At 42.8% G+C, this 19,056-nt stretch overlaps 1 protein-coding gene across 3 annotated transcripts in view; it reads right to left on the bottom strand.

Moving 5' to 3' along the window:
- The window catches only part of LOC122970984 (zinc finger MIZ domain-containing protein 1-like), a 117,652-nt gene that overhangs the window by 39,587 nt on the left and 59,009 nt on the right, over window positions 1–19,056 (bottom strand). For all 3 annotated transcript variants that reach the window (XM_044337402.1, XM_044337403.1, XM_044337404.1), the window contains one exon: window positions 2,464–2,587. In XM_044337402.1, coding sequence (XP_044193337.1) covers window positions 2,464–2,532 — 69 coding nt within the window. In that variant the 5' untranslated portion in view covers window positions 2,533–2,587. The remainder of the gene's footprint in view (window positions 1–2,463; window positions 2,588–19,056) is intronic.

The following is a 19,056-nucleotide window of genomic DNA, read 5'->3' on the forward strand; positions in this document are numbered from 1 at the left end:
CTGGCTCTTACTGGTTGGTTTGAAATGACCCGGCGCTTAACCATTTATTAGATGGACTGGAGGCCTCCTTGTATGCCATGGATCTCTCTAATTGGCATGTTTACCCATGTGCTGCTTCCCCCGGCCGCTAACATTGGGACATGTTTGTTTAAATTTTTGCCTTGCGGGGTTAATACATTTAACCTCCCGACATAACACTTTTTGTGTTGTTCTGTTCTGTGAACTTTCTTTATAGAATAATCCACCAGCTATTAGCAATGTGATCATACGGCGCATTAACAAAATTCAATTTCACCCCATATTAGTAAAGAAGGAGTGTATATTGCATATTTAATATGCAGCTGTGAAGAAGGTAACCAGACTAAAGACACACACACACACACACACACAGAGAGAGAGAGAGTGTCTGTTTACTTCTCTCTACCTTATTACTCAAGAACATCATAGCTTGTCTCTACACATAGGGGCTTCCCTCTGTTTGCTCCATAAACATTTGCCCTGTCTCTCTATGTGCCTCACCTTGTCTCTTTCTCAGTAATAGCTGGGAACTCCCTGCCGAGGGTAAAACAATTTGCCACGTCCACACTTGTGTTTAAGTGCAAACCCCACACATTGTCCCAAAGGCCTTCTGATGTACTTTTCAGGAGGTGGACCTCAGCACAGAGACCCGAAAACAAAACGGGCCGTCAGTTAAGAAAAGAGATCAAAGGGAGAAACCCTGTAGCCCGGGGTTACGCAAGTATGTCTGTTTAATTCTGCCAGAGATTCGTCTTGCAGTAAATGGTGGTGAGGGGAGAACAAAAGGACTCGCTGGCAGTCAGCAGTGGTGGAGGGAGACAGAGGGGTGATGATGGGGGTGGGAGGGGAGCCTCTGCTCTTTGACCCCACTCACTAACCTGAGTCACACCAAAGCCCTGATAAAAGGACTGAACAGATTAGTCACTTACTGTGGCCAAACAGGAAGACTCAGATACATTCTGGCCAAGATGGTTTATGTCTGTATGTGCGTGTATAAGCAGAAACTTGGAAAATGAAACCAAGAGTGTTGGTTTCCTTCTTTTTTCTGTCAACTGCAAACAGCCAAATGTAATTTAAAGTCCCACTCCACTCAAAAATGTGCTTTGTTTATTGTTACTTCACTTGGATGTTTGAGCTTCACTGTGCAGAATGATGTATGTGCAGAGTTTGAGACTAGAAGGATATTTTCAAAATGTATCTCCTGAAAGTGGAAAGTTTCTCTGTGCCACCTCTTAAAATCGGACTTTAAAGGGTGGGCCTACTATCATGATTTGTGACATCACAATTAGTTTGGAAGCCAATCCTGGTCCAATATTCAAATTATACAAGTGTGATATGGAAACTTGAAGCCTCCAGTGCACAAACACTGAGAATGAACTTTACAGTGAAGTAGGAGACATCTTGTGTCCAGTAAGCAAAACCTTTGAAATGACAAATATTTGCATATTCATAGATTCTGGATTTTTTAATGAGGGAAAAGGAAAAGATGAATATATTATATTATATATTTAAAAAAATGTCTGAAGGGGGTCTTTAAACATTTGCCCATCAAATTCTCCCTGCAACATATACTATATACACCGCACCCTTATGATCACTACGATGTCCTTCAGCCATTGGCACACCGCTCACCGGAAAGCTATGTGATCACTTGCCACTACTGTTAGAACTTCATGAGCCCACCTCCACCCCAGCATCCACCTGTAAGCTCTGTGTCTATGTTCCCCTATCGTCACTCCCCACTCCCTGCTGTCCTGAGCTTGATGCTTTCTTGTGGGGAGTGACAAGGTCAGAGCCCAACACTGTGCATATTGTACATTTACATAATGATCCATCCAACAACCGACTGAACTGAAGTAAAAGTCGCAATCCTACACTGAATTATTACAAAGTTTACTGGAGTCTGTGTCACATCGTAACTGTCCCGGAAAACCTTGTATGTCCAGTTTTGTGCTGCTTTTCCTGCTCTTCTGCTTTGTGATAATAATTATTAATTTACATAATTAATTATGTAAAAATGAACCACCATCAAGGTAAAACAGCAGTGTTTCGACATTTTATGTGAAAATAGCAAATTATCTCATGTTTAAATCTGATTGTACAAAAATAACTACAACCATGAGATTCATATAATAAAGTAAAACATTATTTTTCCATTTAAAGGTTTAAATGTAAGAAAGATTCCCAACTCTTAAGTACCAATAGCTCAAGATTTTACTTAACTCTAATACTTGTCACTTGTGTAAATTAACTTTCCACCTCTGCATGTACCATATCACATGCAGTATGTAGCATATATTTGCCTACACTGACATTTATGAACACACGCAGCATGTGATGTACTGTGTGTGTCAACCTCTTTCACCTAATCTAACATAATAAAAAGTGACATGGTAAATGAGACAACTGATTGACAGCTGGTGTAACCAAAGCACTGCATCTCACCTGTTTGATACACTGCAGACGGTCATTGGTCTGCTGTATGTGTCTGTCCATCGACGGAATCGAGTTCATGTTGATTGTCCCTCTTTGGCGTCTCTCTACCTGCCAGCCATTAAACTGGAGCGTTCTGCAACAGAAACAAAGACAAGTGTAAAAGCTCGCCTCTTCCCAGGGAAGCTGCCAATCCCATCACCACCAGGATATTGTAGTTTAGTGTGTGTATGTGTGTGTATATGTGCGCGCAGTGCTGTGAGCCGAGCAGGGGAGATATTGATTTGGCAGGTGACAAGCACCTCAGAGAGCCCAAAGAATGACATTCCTCTCTGTGACACCCTTAACAAGCCCTGGCGGTTGCCCCAAACGCTGCCATACACCTTCGCAGAGGACACACTGGACGACTTAGAGAGGATGTCTGACCATGTTTAAAGCACCTCGGGGTGAAAACGAACAGAGGTGGAGGGACACACACACACACACACACATTATGTAGAGCCCACCAGTCTGTCAGCATTACCTCAGAAAACTGCAAGAAATCGTTCCATCCTGGCCTGTGAGAACATTAACTTGGCATGTGGTTCTCTGTTTACATTACTTAGCCATTATGTAATCTTTGGTTAACAATTATCTGTACCCTGGGCCCAGACATGCTCTACATTTCATTTTCTCCCCCTCCTCCCCCCTCCACTCTCCGGCTACATAAGAGTTCCTCTAACAAAACCCCTTACAGCGCACTATTGATTTTGGAGCAGCAGCTTATGGAAAACCTTTTTTTTCTTTTTCTTTTTTTTTTTGTTCCGAGGGAATAATTTTTCATGGAAGGCAAACAATAGGACTGAGATCTGACATGCTACATAACATTATCACAAGTTAAAAAGTATTACAAGCTACATTAAAGGTTATCAATTCTGCCTGTGGGTGTCTGATTTAATGCTGCATTCAATGTCATATAAATATCATGCTGTGGGTGCTGGCTATAACTCAGTGACCGGCAGCTTCAAGTGGAGGGGTAAGTGAATTAATAAGTGGGTGGTGATGGTGGGTGCAGAAAAGGGGGTACCCCTCCATCTGCACCCATCTTCTTCTCCCCCTAACTCCCCCTTTATCTCATCCCGTCTCAATCTTTCCTTCTTGCTACTGCAGGGGCATCTCTTCCTGCAGCGTGTCATCTCTCACTCAAACACTCGCCCCCATCAGTCAGACCACCCCCACCCCCCACCCCCCCTCACGTCATTTTTCTCCATTACCATCACACAGTGAGAAATTTCACTGCACAAAGTACCGGTGAGATGAGGGAGAGAAAGAAAGAGAGAGAGAAAGAGAGAGAGAGAGAGAGAGAGAGGAGGCAGCATGCTGCACCATACTGATAATGCTCACTTAGGGGTCTCTAGCTGGATTTAACGGCAGGGCCAGTAATCTACTCCACTAGACAGCTAAAGAGCTTTTATGCTACCTATTGGAGCTGCTCATGCCTGTACTTGAGAGGAGAGAAGGGCACACAAGAGCATTCCTCTCCATAAATTAGAAAGCTCATAAAAAAAAAGAGACATTGGAAGAGTTTTTTTTTCCATTCTGCTTCTCTTTGCAGATGGAAAGTATTTGTTTGTTGACATTTTTGTAGACAGACTTTTGAGACTTAAGGAAGGTCTAGACTCACGAGTCGAACACCTTTGAGACTTGGCAGGTTTTAGGGGCAGCTGCAATTATAAAGTTTTTTAAGTATTTGTTTTTATAAAGTGATGTGAAAGTGTGTTATTTAGAAATCTGGTCCACTATATACTTTGTACCTCTCTTGAATTTGAGATACTCTGATCTGAAGAGACTATCTGGGTATAAAGGTAAATAAAAAAAAAAGAAAAATAATAAAAAACAATGCATTAAATAAACAATTTAAATATGTATCATCACCAACCCTCGCATCCAGCAATTGAATCAAACACTGTTCTGTTTTTCAACATTTCCAATCAAGACATCATAAATGTCACACAAGAGAAAAAGCATCACCGTGAGCGATGATATATGTTCATGCGTCGGCTTTATATACATCCCTCTCATGTTTACTGCTATAACAGTCCCCTCAGTACCCAGCCTGTGTCAGCTGAGCTGAGCTGATTCTTGGCGAGGGCCACCATGGACCATTGTGCCCCTCAGCCACCAGCAGGTGTCTCCCTGGCCCTTCAAAGGCCTGGCTATCGGCACAAAGAAGGCGGAGCGGTGTTGCTTTAAGCCTTTACAAGCTCAACAAATCCTCAGCTGCTGCTTCCTAACAGGGCCCACTCAGCCCGGCACTGCCTGTCTGACCTTGTGGTTATTGATGAGCGAGTCGACCTGCTCCCTCAGTCTCTCTTCTCTCCTGCCCTTTCCTTCACTCTCTACCTCTTTCTCTCTCTGTGTCATCTCTCCTACCTCCAACGGTGAGTTAAAATGATTGGAAAGACGGAGGCTCGGGTGCTACTCACCATGCCTGCTTTCCCCCCCTCTTAAACACACATCATAACAGTACTTCTGACCTCCTCACACTGTAAAGCCTGTGCCCACATATTTACACTGATTTTCTTCCCAAGATAAATTTAAAAAATTTTGAGTTGACAGTATTGGGGAGTAAATTAATTTTCAGATATTGTGTGTGTGCTTGTTTTAATTAAACACTAGTCCTTTGTTATATCTTTAATGACTAACAAGAGCCAAATTAGAGATTAAATCCGGGATGGTGCAGAGATATAACAACAGATGCAATTATGAGCCCTTCCCCTATATGTTATCATTTATTAATTTCTCTGCGCCATCACCTTATGTGAACTTATTTGCCTTGATTCAGCTAGTTACCCCAGAAATCCTGCTACACGTCTTTGAGTGTTTGAGGGGAAATTAGTGCAAATTGCACGGCAGGCGTTACACAACAAGTTGAGAGCTGTGGATTCCTGCACAACAAAAGACACATGGAAGGGTGGGGGGTGGGGGGGAGGTGGAGACGGGATGGGGAGTGGGAGGGGATGAGGGAGACCCGCTTTCTGTCCCTATTCAAGGGGGAGCTAAAATATATGTATTGAGTGGGAGCTGTAATAAAATGAAACGGGTGAGGAGATGCAGGCTGGGAACAAATATGAAAGGCAGTGGAGTATGGCGGCAAGGCGATGGAGCACCACCGGAGGATTGGATGAAATTATCTCTTTATAATCAGGGGGCTTCTGCATGGCTGCCTCCTCCATTGCCCAGTGACAGATGAGGCCTACCTCTTCAAATGGGCTTTTCACAGTGCTATCAGCCCACCTCTAGGGTAAAACAATGTTTTTCTTCCCCCCTGTGCCACCACTTTAAAGGCTTTGTTTCCACACAGCACCCCGCAGAGGACAGGATTGTCTCCCGTCAGGCAGAGTCCATGTATGTCTCATTACGTGATCATGTTACATAAGTGTACCTTGAAAAGGGCTGCAGATTTAATTTGATGACAAAACTGTGCCACGGCGGGGACTACAAGATGGTGATGCTAAACAATGTTAAATGAAGACGGTAAAGCAGAACATTATCTCTGGTAAGTAAGAAGGATTTCTTTTCAAACTGTCACAACTGCACAGTCTGGAATCTAAACATTATTCCAGACACCCATAACCCAACCCTGCACCTTCAAAGAGAGCTTCTAGCCTGTTAATGTAACATAGACAGGTTTGTGCGCCTCTGCTCTGCAGGATAAAAACAGTCAGAGGGGGAGAAGAGTAGACAATGATTAGCTTTATCCCACCATCACAGCAGAACAAATGGATCACGAACCCTCGCCGCTTTACACGGTCTCTCAGCTGAGCTGTCAAGGCGCAGGGAAGTGGTAAACAGATTTAATTTATTCATATAAATGGCTTGTGAACCAAAACAATCAGGCTACTTTGAGGTCGGGCACTGTGTCTTTACAGGATATTTCCAGTTTAATACAACTTGGGTATTATTTTTGGGTTAGAAGTTTTGGCAGTCATTTTTATCTGTTATGATAACGCTGAACTCATCATGTACCTGCTGAGATCTGGGAACAGGGTGACATTGCTGCAGTAAAAATGACTTTTATTTGGAGTGAATGCACGCAAAAAGTGGGTAATAATCCCTCATTTCACAGGAAAAACTATGGCTAAGTACAGTAGGTCAAAGCTGAACCAGGAAGTCAGTCTGTCAGCTGTGATGGAGGTTTTGGGAAGTAAACTAAACTTGGGGGTTTCTTGTCTGTTCACGTGACTGCTTGTGTTCTTCTTTTTAGTGATGTCGCTGTGTTCCCACATCTCAGCATTTTACTGTGGTGAGTACAATGTTATCGTAGCTGATAGAAATAATGACCAAAATTACAAAAATAAATCCCAAGTTGAAATAAATTGGAATTATCCTTTAAAGGAATAAAGACGAATTTGCTGCCTCAAGAGGGCCGGAGTATTCATTGATGTAGGCAGGCAGGGAGTTTGCGGTTGGCTGCAGAAGACACAGAAAGGCTGTGCTGGCCACCATCCCGACCCCACACACACACACACACATACACACACACACACGCACGCACACACACCTTCTCACCTTCCCTTGAGTGCTGGACCAGCATCATGATACCATAACAACACCCTCAGTCACTCCTAATGTGCTTTACAACAACATTACAGGCAGGGTGTTACACCTCCGCAGAGCTGTGTGAAACACCCCCCTCAACACACACGCACACACACACACAGAAACACACACACACACCTCACTAATCGAAAGCTCAAAGTACTGCTGACACTATTAAAACGGAACAAGGTGGCCTGAGCAGAGAAATCAGCATCACTCTCGCACCTCGTGGGGACACGTCGAGATGCTCAGCTCAAGGTGATCGAGTCCCCTCGTGTCGTCTATTGTAGGTGAATTAGGCAATAAAGGACTAATCTGCGCCATCATTGACTAGGGCTCGGCTGTTTGCAGCACTTGCTTAAGGGCGATAAAGATGAGGGAGGAGGAGGAGGGGAGGAGGAGGAGGAGGGGAGGAAGCATCTCCTCACCCTCATGATTTTAATGAGCTTTGATTCCGAGATATGTCTTGTTTTCTTCCGACTGTCGGCCGAGGCCGGCGTGAAAGCTCCCCTTTAATTATCTCAACATTGTAGAGGCACCGTTTTCTTGCACTGAGGGAGGGGTGTTTAGTTTGGAGAGGGCAGTTCTAGGACTCCAGGTGTCCGCCTGGTTCTCTGCCTGGTAAGTGGCCAGGCAGGCAGCGAGGACAAAGCTGTGTTTGTTCGACGGAGGAAAAAGCAGAGAGGATGGAAATGTGTACGACTCGGCGCCGCTTCCATTGTTGCTTTACAGAATGTGCCATAATCCCCGGCAGGCTCCATCCAGAGCTGGCACGGAGAATAATATGCGCTGCCTCCTGCCTGTCCCACCTCCCTGCTCTACCTCCCCTCCCCTCAGCCCTGCTCCATCACCTCCTCCTCCTCCCTTCCCCCATTTCTCTGCTGCACACACATATGGACACACAGCCACTCGAGTGCAGACACACACACACACACACACACACACACACACACACACTCGCACCTCCCCACATGTCTCCTTAACAGGCTTGGGAATGGATTTCTTTTATTTAATGTGGTTTGGTCTGCAGCTCCAGCGGCAACCGTGAGCGAGGGCGGGCTCGCAGTTGTGCCACTCACTCACTCACACACACATATATACACACACACACGCACACACACACTCAATCCAAGGAGCCCTGCTGTGTTGGTCGCTGTTCACTGATCTTTCCCTCTTCCCCTCTGTCTTTCTCCATCTCCCATTCTCCCTCCACTCCCTCTCTGTCTCACGCAGACCCACATTCGCTCCCTCCCTCCTTGCCCTCTCACATTTTTTTTCCTTTTTTTTTTCATGACAGCTCACATAAACAAGCCTCCTGGATTCCAGCGGGAGCCCAATGTTCAGTACACAGAGATTGTTCAGCCATCAGGCACATCTGCAGCGTGATTAGAAAAGCAAAGGGAGCATGTTGGTGTGAGCGGGAGGGAGGGAGGGCAGAGGTGGTCACTGGTAGCCCCCACGATTGCCACGGCCCCCAGTAGAAGAAGCAGAAGAAGAAGAAGAAGAAGAAGATGATGAAGAAGAAGAAAACAGTGGGTCGGGGATCAGAGAGGGGCCTAAGCAATATCTCCTCTCTAACCAAGTGTAACGTTTCACAGAGTCTCAGAGGCCGATTGCCGGCTGCGATACAAAAAAAAAAAAAAAAGAAAAGAAAAAGGACAAAGGCAGATGGGGGCCAGTTTCACACACCCTCCACCTCGCCTGACTAAGAGCAAGCAAAGGAGTATGGGAGAGGAGATGGTCCTAGTCACATGCCAACATGAGGAGCATCGTAGCGGTTTCTCCCTCCATCTCTCCTCTCCTTTTTGCCCTCTACTACCGCCTCCTGCAAACAGCTACTCTTTTAATTTCCTTCCACCCTTGCACTAATAGTAGGGGGGGGGGGCGGGGGGGGTCAAATCCCCCGGGGCGGTAGAGGCAGCACAGATGAGCCACATGACTGCACGTCACCTCTTAAGAGCCCCATCAAATGCTGAGAAGCATGGAGCTAACAGCTAGCCAGCTAGCCTTACACTCGCTGTGTCTGCCAGTGATGCTCTATCGGCTCCACCGCTCGCTGCCAAGCTCCCCTCTCCTCTGCAATTCTCGAAGAATTTCAGAGGCATGTGATGATGATGAAACCAGCGAGCCGGAGTGTAAACCTGCAGCTATTGTTGCGATATGAGGAGAATTCGCACTCAATATCTCACAAAGAAAGCCGTCACTACTACCCTCAGCCCCTTGAAACACTTTGTCTTAAAAATTGCCTTTGATTGTGAGCACAGAGGAAAAGTCAAAGAGGCATTTTATTTCCATTTCGGTGAGTGATATTGTTGCTGTGTAGGTGCCAACACTGCTCCAGACAACTTGTGAGTGTTTTTCTTTTTTTTTTTTCTCCCTCCCATTTTCTTTTTTTTCTTTCTTTCCTGCCAGTCTCCTGGTTTATTATGCATTCAGCTCATGTGTCCCTCCTGTGAGTGGCTGTTCATTTTCCACATACCACGCTTAATCCAGCCAGCTAAAACTTTGAAATAGCGGGAGCCGCAGACGCAGCCGCTACCCAGGAGGAGCCATTATGAGGTCTGGGAGAGAGAGACTGATAGCGCTGGGGGGAGGAGTGACAGGCGAGCTGCAAGATACATGGGAAGGAATTCAAAGAAGGCTGAGAGCAGAACACGAGGGCGCGCATGTTTGTGTGTTTGCTGCCTTGCGAGTGTGTACGGTGAGCAGGCTGTGGTGATAAGTTAGGGGCAGTTGTGTGTGTTTGCTGTCTTGTGTGTGTGTGTGTGTTTGATGGGGATATTGGTGTGGGAAGGGGGGATGGACGACCTCCTTGTCTCCATTGTGAGAGTGACCTTTGGCCTTTTGTGACTTTGAGTGAATGGGAGGAGAGAGCGGCAGAGAGTGAGAGGGAGAGATTTTAAATAGTGCATGAGCTCAACCTGCAGACACACTGATGGACAGCAGCAACATGAGCTTTCTCTGTTTCACCGAAGAAGCCTGTGAAGACATACCGACGAACTACCAGCACTCATAACAACCTCACAAACCTCTCCATTTTAAAATATCAGTTTCTGTTTTTTCCATCATTAATCTTCTGATTATGATTATTTGATTGATCTATAAAATGTCAAGTTCCCACAACTAAAAGATGAAGTCCTAACATAGTGTTTTTGTCCAACTAACAGTCCAAAACCAACAGATATTCAGTTTACAATGATATAAAATAAGAAACCAGTGAATGTTTGGCATTTTTGCCTGATAAATGACTTTTAAAGCCATTATTTGTTTGACTCCTAACCACAGTGCAATGTTATTTATTAATTTTATTTATCTATTTTTAAGGAATAAAAAATAAATATATTTACTGCTTATTTATTTTCATAATGGCATATTGACTGCTGTTTAATAGATTTTACATTATCTTCCTGATTTATATTGTTGATAGATAGATTTCATATTTTATAATTGTATATAATATGACAAAAAATATCATATAGTCAGGATACAACTTTAAATTTTTAATCTAAGCACTTTCCTGGTTTCATTAAATGTATTGAAGCACAGCTAAAACAATAAAGCACATAATTGCTAAACTCAGCAAACTCAGGAGTTTGTTGTTACAACCTTATTTGGTCTGGTATGTAACGGCGGCTAATGTTTTTGTTAGCCTTGTTTATGCTCATGTTAGTGAACTTTAGCTCCATTCAGCTGTATGATGAACATTACGGAGTCAGTTAGCTGTCTTGATGACATCACTCTAACTACTTCTGCTAGACTATGTGTTAGCATTATCACATTAATTGTGGCCACAGTGGCCAATGTTCAGCAAAAGTTACATAGTCACAATTGAAGTTAAATCGATACACAAAATATTTTTCAGATTTTTTGGACATTTTGCTTCAGCTCTGTTGTTAATGGATATTTATATTCCCTTAATTCCATCAGAACAAGTATTTCTGCTCTTTTCCAAAACTTTATTGTGTTTTTGTGTCTAAACATTCAAAGACCTGCCCCCTCTGAAAATCATCCTCTCCTACACTCCACAGACCTGCATTAGGATCATCTACCTGGCATCGCTCATGAAGATATATTTTTTTATATCAGCAGATTGTTTGATAACCTTACTGAGCGGACTGATCCTGTGTTAACAGCTTGCTAGTATCTGCAGCCATCAGTCCCTCCAGGGAGAAGCCTCTCATTCCACAAATGTGCTCAATTAAAAAGAGCAGAGTGCTTAGAGAGGGGCAGCGAGGGGCCATTCCCTGCGCCTGTTTGATCTGGATTTCCTAATTGGTCAATGACAACACATTACCAGACAGGCGGACGCTTGATCCGCAGAGAGGAGGCTTTTGACTGCGGCGGTCCAGCCTTTCCCCCCCACCCCTCCCCCATCACCCTCCTACACCCCCAACCCCCCCACCCCCCGTGACCAAGCAGAGTGTGTCTGTGTCCGAGTGTGTCTGTAAACGGAGTGGGGGTCTGCCATGCGGGAGGGGGGCTGATGTAGAGGCTGCCGTAAATCTGTGTCACAAATCTTCCTTATGGAGCTGTGGGACACACACACGCAGAGACACACACACACACACACACACGCACACACGCTCAGGCATGTGATGAATCCCATGCAACAGACAGACCTCCACCCTCCACCCTCCTCGACCTCTGCTCGGGTCCACATCACGCCGCTTGCACTGCTCTAATTTGCCAGAGATTGTGGGCTGCCATGTTTTGATTGCCTTTGTGTAAATGAATCGGGAAGCCTCTCATCTCACATGTGGCTGTGAAGAATGCCAATGTGTCTGGGGAGAAGAAGGAGATTCTCCAAGGGAGTAGATTTAGCAGAGTCCTCAATCAAACACTGAAGACATTTATTTAATAGTGGACGTCTTTCTTACGTCTTACTGAAGGAATCCAGGATTATTTTGTTTAATGTATATCATTTCATCCACCTTACTGTATGGTGCTCTTTGTGAACTCACTACAGCATGATAGAATTAAATAAAAGTGAGCCAAAGAGTATATAAGCAGTCCCAGAAATGCATATCACATGTTTGTAGAACAGTATGTCTCATTTTACATAATCTTACAGTGAGCTAAAAATAGCATCAAATGAATATTGTATGCTAGGACAGAGGAGGCTTTTTGCATGCGTTACGCAATTCAAGACTTATGCTGTCAAATGAAGCGATAACAGCCACATCCTTTCACACCTACACACAGTAACATCACATACACACATAATCTCTTTCATTAATGCTAAAAAAACTACTTCTTTTCAGCTAACTCAATAATGTGAGGGGTTGTTTGTCTGTCATCAAAGGGTGCTTTAAGCTTATCCCTGCACTGTTAGTACAGGCATTATACGACATGACCCCGCACAAATTGCAACAGAAACTCTTTCAACTGTTCTCGGCTCATAAATATGTCATTTATAACATGTCAAAAGTGGTGGGAAGTATTTAAAAATAGTGAAATCAGTGATTACACAATTTCCCATTGCTGCCCATGTTTAAAAACTGATTTAAATGCATGTCTTCTTGTCTGATGTCCACACACAGGGTTCAGTAGTGTCCACAATCAACCAGAAACTGTGTTTTACATAAGACATGGAGTTGGATGTACAGTGCATGTGCAAAAGGAAAATTCTTAACCCTTAGATGCATAAGTGGGTCAAAATGATGCGGTAGGTTTGTTTTCTTGCAATATCTTTGTAATGAAAAGTTTTTATCATTTCATATTCCCGGTAGGCTATTCTTCAAAAACGTGTTTTTGATATCAGACCATTTACATTTTTAATTTACATTTTATGCTTATATATTTCAACAACATATTTGCACATTCATGACTATTGTGTGAAAGAGTATATGTTATTATCATGTACCATCAAATTAGCCTGCTTCATAGTTAACGCTAGTTAGCTAAATAAGCTGGCTAACATTACTCCATATGTTGTGATTGTGTTGTTGACATAATTGAGTAGTTTGATGTGTGTAAAATGGACAGACAGGCTCTTATTATGATTTTTCTAGCTTGCTTGTAATGGCATCAAACCTGTTAGATAGCCTAGTATCCTAGTAATGTTCAATATCTGTGAAAAATTAACTTATGTCAAACATGAAATCATTCTTGTGTGGACCAAAATATAATACAAATCATTATTCTTAACCAAAATTATGAAATGGCATGTTTTTATTCTATAAAACACATTGACACTAATATGGGCTATTTTTGACCCACTTATGGTAGAGTGTAGTATCACTCATGCATCTAAGGGTTAACGAACTGAGTGATCTGCAAAATTCATGTGAACAGGATTCATTGCAAAAATGATCAAGTTGAAAATTACAATATTTGCCAGTAGTGAGGTTGATTAGTGGTTACTTGTTAGTTACTGTACTGTAAAAAATAATATTCATCTTCTGTTTGTGATTTTAGCAGCAGCAGGTGCACATGCAAGAAGCATGACATCGAGTGTTGTGTCACATGCAACAACTGCAAAGGATTGGGGTGTGCAAATTCACCTCAGGCTGCATGTGATGACAATGAAGATGATGAAAATGTTGAAGATGAGCCAGATAATTTACACTGATGATAACCAGCAATGATTAACTTTTACTTAAAAGTTAACATGTGTAAGTTTATGGTCATCAGTGCCAACATTTATATGGATTAGTGCCAATTTATGTTGCCTTGTATACAAGTTTACTAATATATATAATTTATCCACTTGGATCTCTTAGGACTTTTATATATTATAGAGGAGACTTTTATGAGTTATAAACATTTGTCAGATTTTCTGTTGCAATTTGTGGGAAGTTCACCCCTTTTTTTCCTCAAAAAGTGCCTGTACTATGTCAGTCTGACACTCCATAAATAAAGCTAGAGAGGTTTCTTTGTCCATGTCATTTCCATTCATCGGTTGTTTATTCAGTCTATTTTGAAATTGAATGTTTTTGGCCAAAAGTCCAACATTTCAAGATATTAAATTTATAATGGTAATGACTACAAATGTTCTAATCGATTAATCAACTACTTATTTCGGCATCAGTTCAGAATATTTTTGAAGAGAAAACTTTTCTATCTACGGATTCATGGTGAGTAAAATCCTATCTTGTGTCTTCATGGGTGTAATTTAACTACAACACTTTTCTAGTTGTTGGCAAACAACAGAGCTTCACATCATCCATCAGGGAAGTTGAGGTAGCTTGACAGGAGGACATAAACAATGCTGCCTGCAGTAGCATTTCTAGAAGTATACAGGACACACACATACACACACACACACACACACACACAGCTTAAGACAAACAGAGGCGTATACACACACACAGACAAACTGAGAGGGAAGGTGTGAGAGGCAGCAAGACACTGAGGGAGAGAACTGGAGACGCACTGGATCAGAAAGGAGGAGGAAATGAATGCTGCAAGAAGCGGAAAAAGCTGAGGAATTCTGTATCCTCCTGTTTCAGCCCCCCGAAACTGCTGAACCATCAGCAATTACAGGCTGGCTGGGTCATGAATCTCTCTCTGCAGTGGTCTGCTCTCTCTCTGCTCAGTGATACTGCAGAGGTGCGCGGCCCCCAGTCACCTGGCCGGCAACTAACAAACACACCAACCAAATAAAAACAACAAATGCCAAGGCAGAGCTGCTGCGTGATCACAAACTATTATTAAGTCTCTGTGCAAATCAGATTGACACTTTGCATCTCCTTTTCCATGACTGCAAAGTTTACACTGTCAGGAGCGAGCCGATATGCAAAGCGGTTGTTTTTACAAAACGCACAGGTGATCCATGAGCATGCCAAACAGTCTGTCACAGTGATACAGTACAAGCAGCCATGTGACAAAAGCGAAGGGGGCACATGCACATACGTCAGGACACAAGTAGAAAGTGCTGAACATATAATTAGCTAATCCAGTAGAAAGCACAGATAGGCAGTCACTTAATTAAAATGATTAATTAGGGGCAATAAAAAAAAAAAAAAACTTCTTTCAAAACTGCTGTCTATAATTACAAGTGACTCCCTCTTCTCTCTGGCAGAGGACTTCAATATGTGTGCATGCAAGTAAGTTTGCATGTGACTGTGTTTGTGTGTGTGTTCGCACGTGATTGGTGTATCTCAATGAGAGGGAGGGAGAGAAGTCAGTTTCTGCGGCTCATTCAGCGTTAGGATCCTCGGCTAATGAGATTAGTCAATAATGGATTGAAAGCAAGCAGCCTCCCCTCCCCGACACAATGGCCAGAGAGGCTGCCCTGTCAGCGACACATCCTCCACTGGTCGATATATGACACACACACACACACACACACACACACACTTAGAAACACATCCAAACAACAGGGGCCACCTTTTTAACATACAAATTGTGTTATAATATTGAGCGACGTCTGTTTGAGACAGTGCTACGTGCCTTGCAGGCCGCAGACAATTCCCTGGGATTTAAATTCACATCGGGAGAATATCTAGTCTTGATCTACAGAAAAATGGATATTGTAGACGTCATGCCGGGCATTCGAAAGCCCTACATCTCTTTCATCACATCAATGAGTGCTTCATAGCGAATGCTGAAAGAAAAGAGTCTGGCTCGATCAGATTGTGTGAGCCCATGAAGGACAAACAAGTCTTGAGAGTTGAGAACTCTTCTTTCCTCAGATAAACAAAGACATGAAACAGGCTTTAAGGCCAGCTACAGCACAAACATCTCTTTTCAGACGTGTGAACAACCTGTTTGCGAGGGTAAAATAAATCTTGCACAAATAAGGTGCAGCGAGCCGCCACCATTCTGCAGAACCTTGATGCGTTTATAATGGTGAGTTGTGAACAAATTGGAGCTTTAGAGCACCAGCAAACACCAAAACTCGCTTGTGTTTGTAGTGTTGGCAATCAGAAAACTGCTGTTGCATCTACTTAAAGTTGCTCTGAATGACACCTTGTAGTAAACGCAGGTTAATTGCCACTGGTAGTTTTTAAAACACTGTTTTTTTTCCATGTTATACAGCTTCAGTGTGATTTACTCACTAAAATCTCTCGTTGTCCTCTAACTGCTCAGCTGTAATAATCCAGATGACAGATGTGCTAAGTTGATTAAAAAATGATTATTCAGTCATCATCTGTTACTATTCACTAACAAAGTAAGCTTTACAAGCAGCAGCAAGTGCTCTTTTGATGAACTTTTTTGCCCTGGGTTGCTCCTGTCAGGCTACATTCAGGCTGCCCTCATTTTTTTTGACCTTTTTGGGGCCATACGTAGCATCAGAGGAAGACCTGTAGACACTACTCAGGGCTGGAAAACCTACACAACCTCCTTTCATTATATTATTCTCCTGAAAACATGCCAGAAATGAACATCAATTTAAGATAAGGCGGTAAAGGACAGTACTGTTTTTATTGAACATTATCATTATTAATTGCCGGTCTCTATCAGTAAGTAATAAGAGTAAGACTCGAGAAATGCATTAATATTACATTAATTTTCATATCATTTCTAAATCTTTTGATAGACTACCATTGATATACAGGAGATAGTATTCAGTTTCACATTTTTTTTTGTTATGCGGTTAAAGAATCCCTGTCTTCATCGAGCTGAACTGAATCCAAACCTAAACTCTTGTCAATAATAAGTGTTTATATCAGATCCTATTCCAACACACAACATCCAGATTGGCTGTAAGGCACTGAGGTGGTGTTGGTGTTCCTGTCAGGCAGCCTCCCTGGCTGGGGTCAACGCCGCACTCCCAAAGGTCAACCCCCTGGTAATTTGTTTTACCGCTGCCCCATCACCGTCCAAACATAGGGCGTCGTATCAGGTAAACCAATTATTATCTGACATGAATCGGAGAGCAGAGAGGGTCCCACACGACTGCTTCCTCTATTATTAGCGGTGTGTCTTTCTCTCCGCAAAAAGGCACCTTGTCTCCGATTCCCAGCGTGTCTTTGCTGCTGCTTATCAGCTGCCAAGTGACTCATTTACCTGCAATGTGCAATTCTGTGTGGGATTTAAAGGTAATTTAACCTACATTCAGACAAGAAAATGAATTAAGCGCTGCATTTTCTCTCTCTCTCATTTTGCCTGTCTCTTTCTGTCTCAAAAGCATAAACACCCGTCAAAACGGAGAGCTTACTGCTGTTTAGTATTCAGCTGTAATTCTCCTGGGTGGACACCACGCTGTGTAGACAATCTGCATTTTGATTGGTGTACACTGGAAGTTTCCGCACAGCTCTTTAAAAGCCGATGCATTGGAAAACAACACAGAGTAGGTATTTAGAAATATATTTCTGAGATATTTAGTAGACTGTGCTGTGGAATAGCAAATAACTTGGTGAGATTTATCTTGTTTCATTAACCAGAGCCAGCGCTGACACAAGGATATGATGTGAAACTGATCATTTGTTGCGCTCCGACAGTGTTGGCCAACATGGAAATGCCAGCGATATATAACCCTCTCAGAGAGCCATTTGTACAATCTCACCATTAGGAGCCACTTTGTTCCTGTAGCCCCTCTGGCCTCAAACCAGGCTTCAGCCTCCGATGGCTGTAACCATGGCAACTGCCTTCATTCAACACTTGCAAATAATGAAGACAATGTGTTTTCCATTTAGATGAGCTTTTTTTAGTGCAAGAAGATATGGAGAGTCCATTCTGACTGTTTCATTAAGAGGGCTTAATAACATGATTCCTTCTGCTGGATGCACTGTACGAGCAGAATCACAGATTAAATTGGTCTGGTGGGACACAAGTCAATACCGATGTTCACGATTCCATATTATGTTCAACAACTAAACTTGGAGAAGTTGTTTTTCTCTCTGGCCTCGGTGGACTCGAGTGTTGTAGGGAGAAACATCAAAAAATGGAGAAGTGCCTCAGGCAAAGAATTTAGTATCTTGATCACACGAAGCAAAACAAAAAGTACAAGGAAGGAGGCACATGAAAAGTAGAAGTGTTGGCTCTTAAAGGCATTTAACACCCTGTTGATTATACAAATTCAAGCAGTTTTAGCTGTTTTTGATCTTTTTACATGACTTCCGGTTTCACACAACATGGGTCTTATTTGCATAGTTTTCGCCATCATTCCTATCAATAACAACAACATAGTACTCCCAAATGTTGAGCTGAGATCTACAGTACCTACTGTACATAGTATAGCTGTGTATGTAGACACATTACTTCCAAAAGCAGTGATACAAGTTATCTTTTTGCAACCTGTTTCATCATTTGCCCTGGAAAGCTTTATTGTAGCAATGCTGCCATCAACAATTACATGTGAGTACAATGTCATCATAACCGATAGAAACAATGACAAAAACTATGAAAATAAGACCCAAGTTGTGAAATTATCCTTTTAAGGGGACATATCATGCATATTGCCAGTTCTCTATTTTTATTCTGGCGCTCTACTGGAATATTTTTGCATGATTTACAGTTCAACTCCTTACTTACTCCTTATTTATCTTAAACCTGTCCTTTATGCAGCCCCTCAGTTCAGCCTCTGTCTGAAACAGGCTGTATTAGCTCCTGTCTCTTTAAGGTCCCCCCCCCGATGAGCCCATTCTCTTCTGACTGCCAGCTCCCAGAAGCTGCCTCTCATAAACAAACAGTAGTAGTAGGATTTCACTTCTTCTTCTCATTCTTTACTCAAAAGGGAAACTTTTCAAATACATCCTTGCATGTTTGACCCTGAATCTGGTCTGAAATATGCAAGAGGATAATGCTAACAACCTGTGGAACAACCTTAACAACAACCTTAGCAACAAAGGCTACGGAACGGACGGCCATTTGAGGACATGCGTGAACAATCTGATGTCATCACGAGGAGGAAGTAGAGGTAACATTGCAAATGGAGAGTTCAGAGCAGGCTGAAGCCCTGGCTTTTGACTTGCAGTGGAGCATTTTTACATTCACCACAAGTTTTGGACCTTTGACCATGTTTAACACAGACATCTGACATCACAACAGGATGAAAATAACAGAAAATTACAAAAAGCATGTTATATCCCCCTTAACAAGCCACACATCATTAATATCTTAGTTAAAACCAGTGGG

The sequence above is a fragment of the Thunnus albacares genome, chromosome 20 (genome assembly GCF_914725855.1).
Source record: "Thunnus albacares chromosome 20, fThuAlb1.1, whole genome shotgun sequence".
NCBI lineage: Eukaryota > Metazoa > Chordata > Actinopteri > Scombriformes > Scombridae > Thunnus > Thunnus albacares.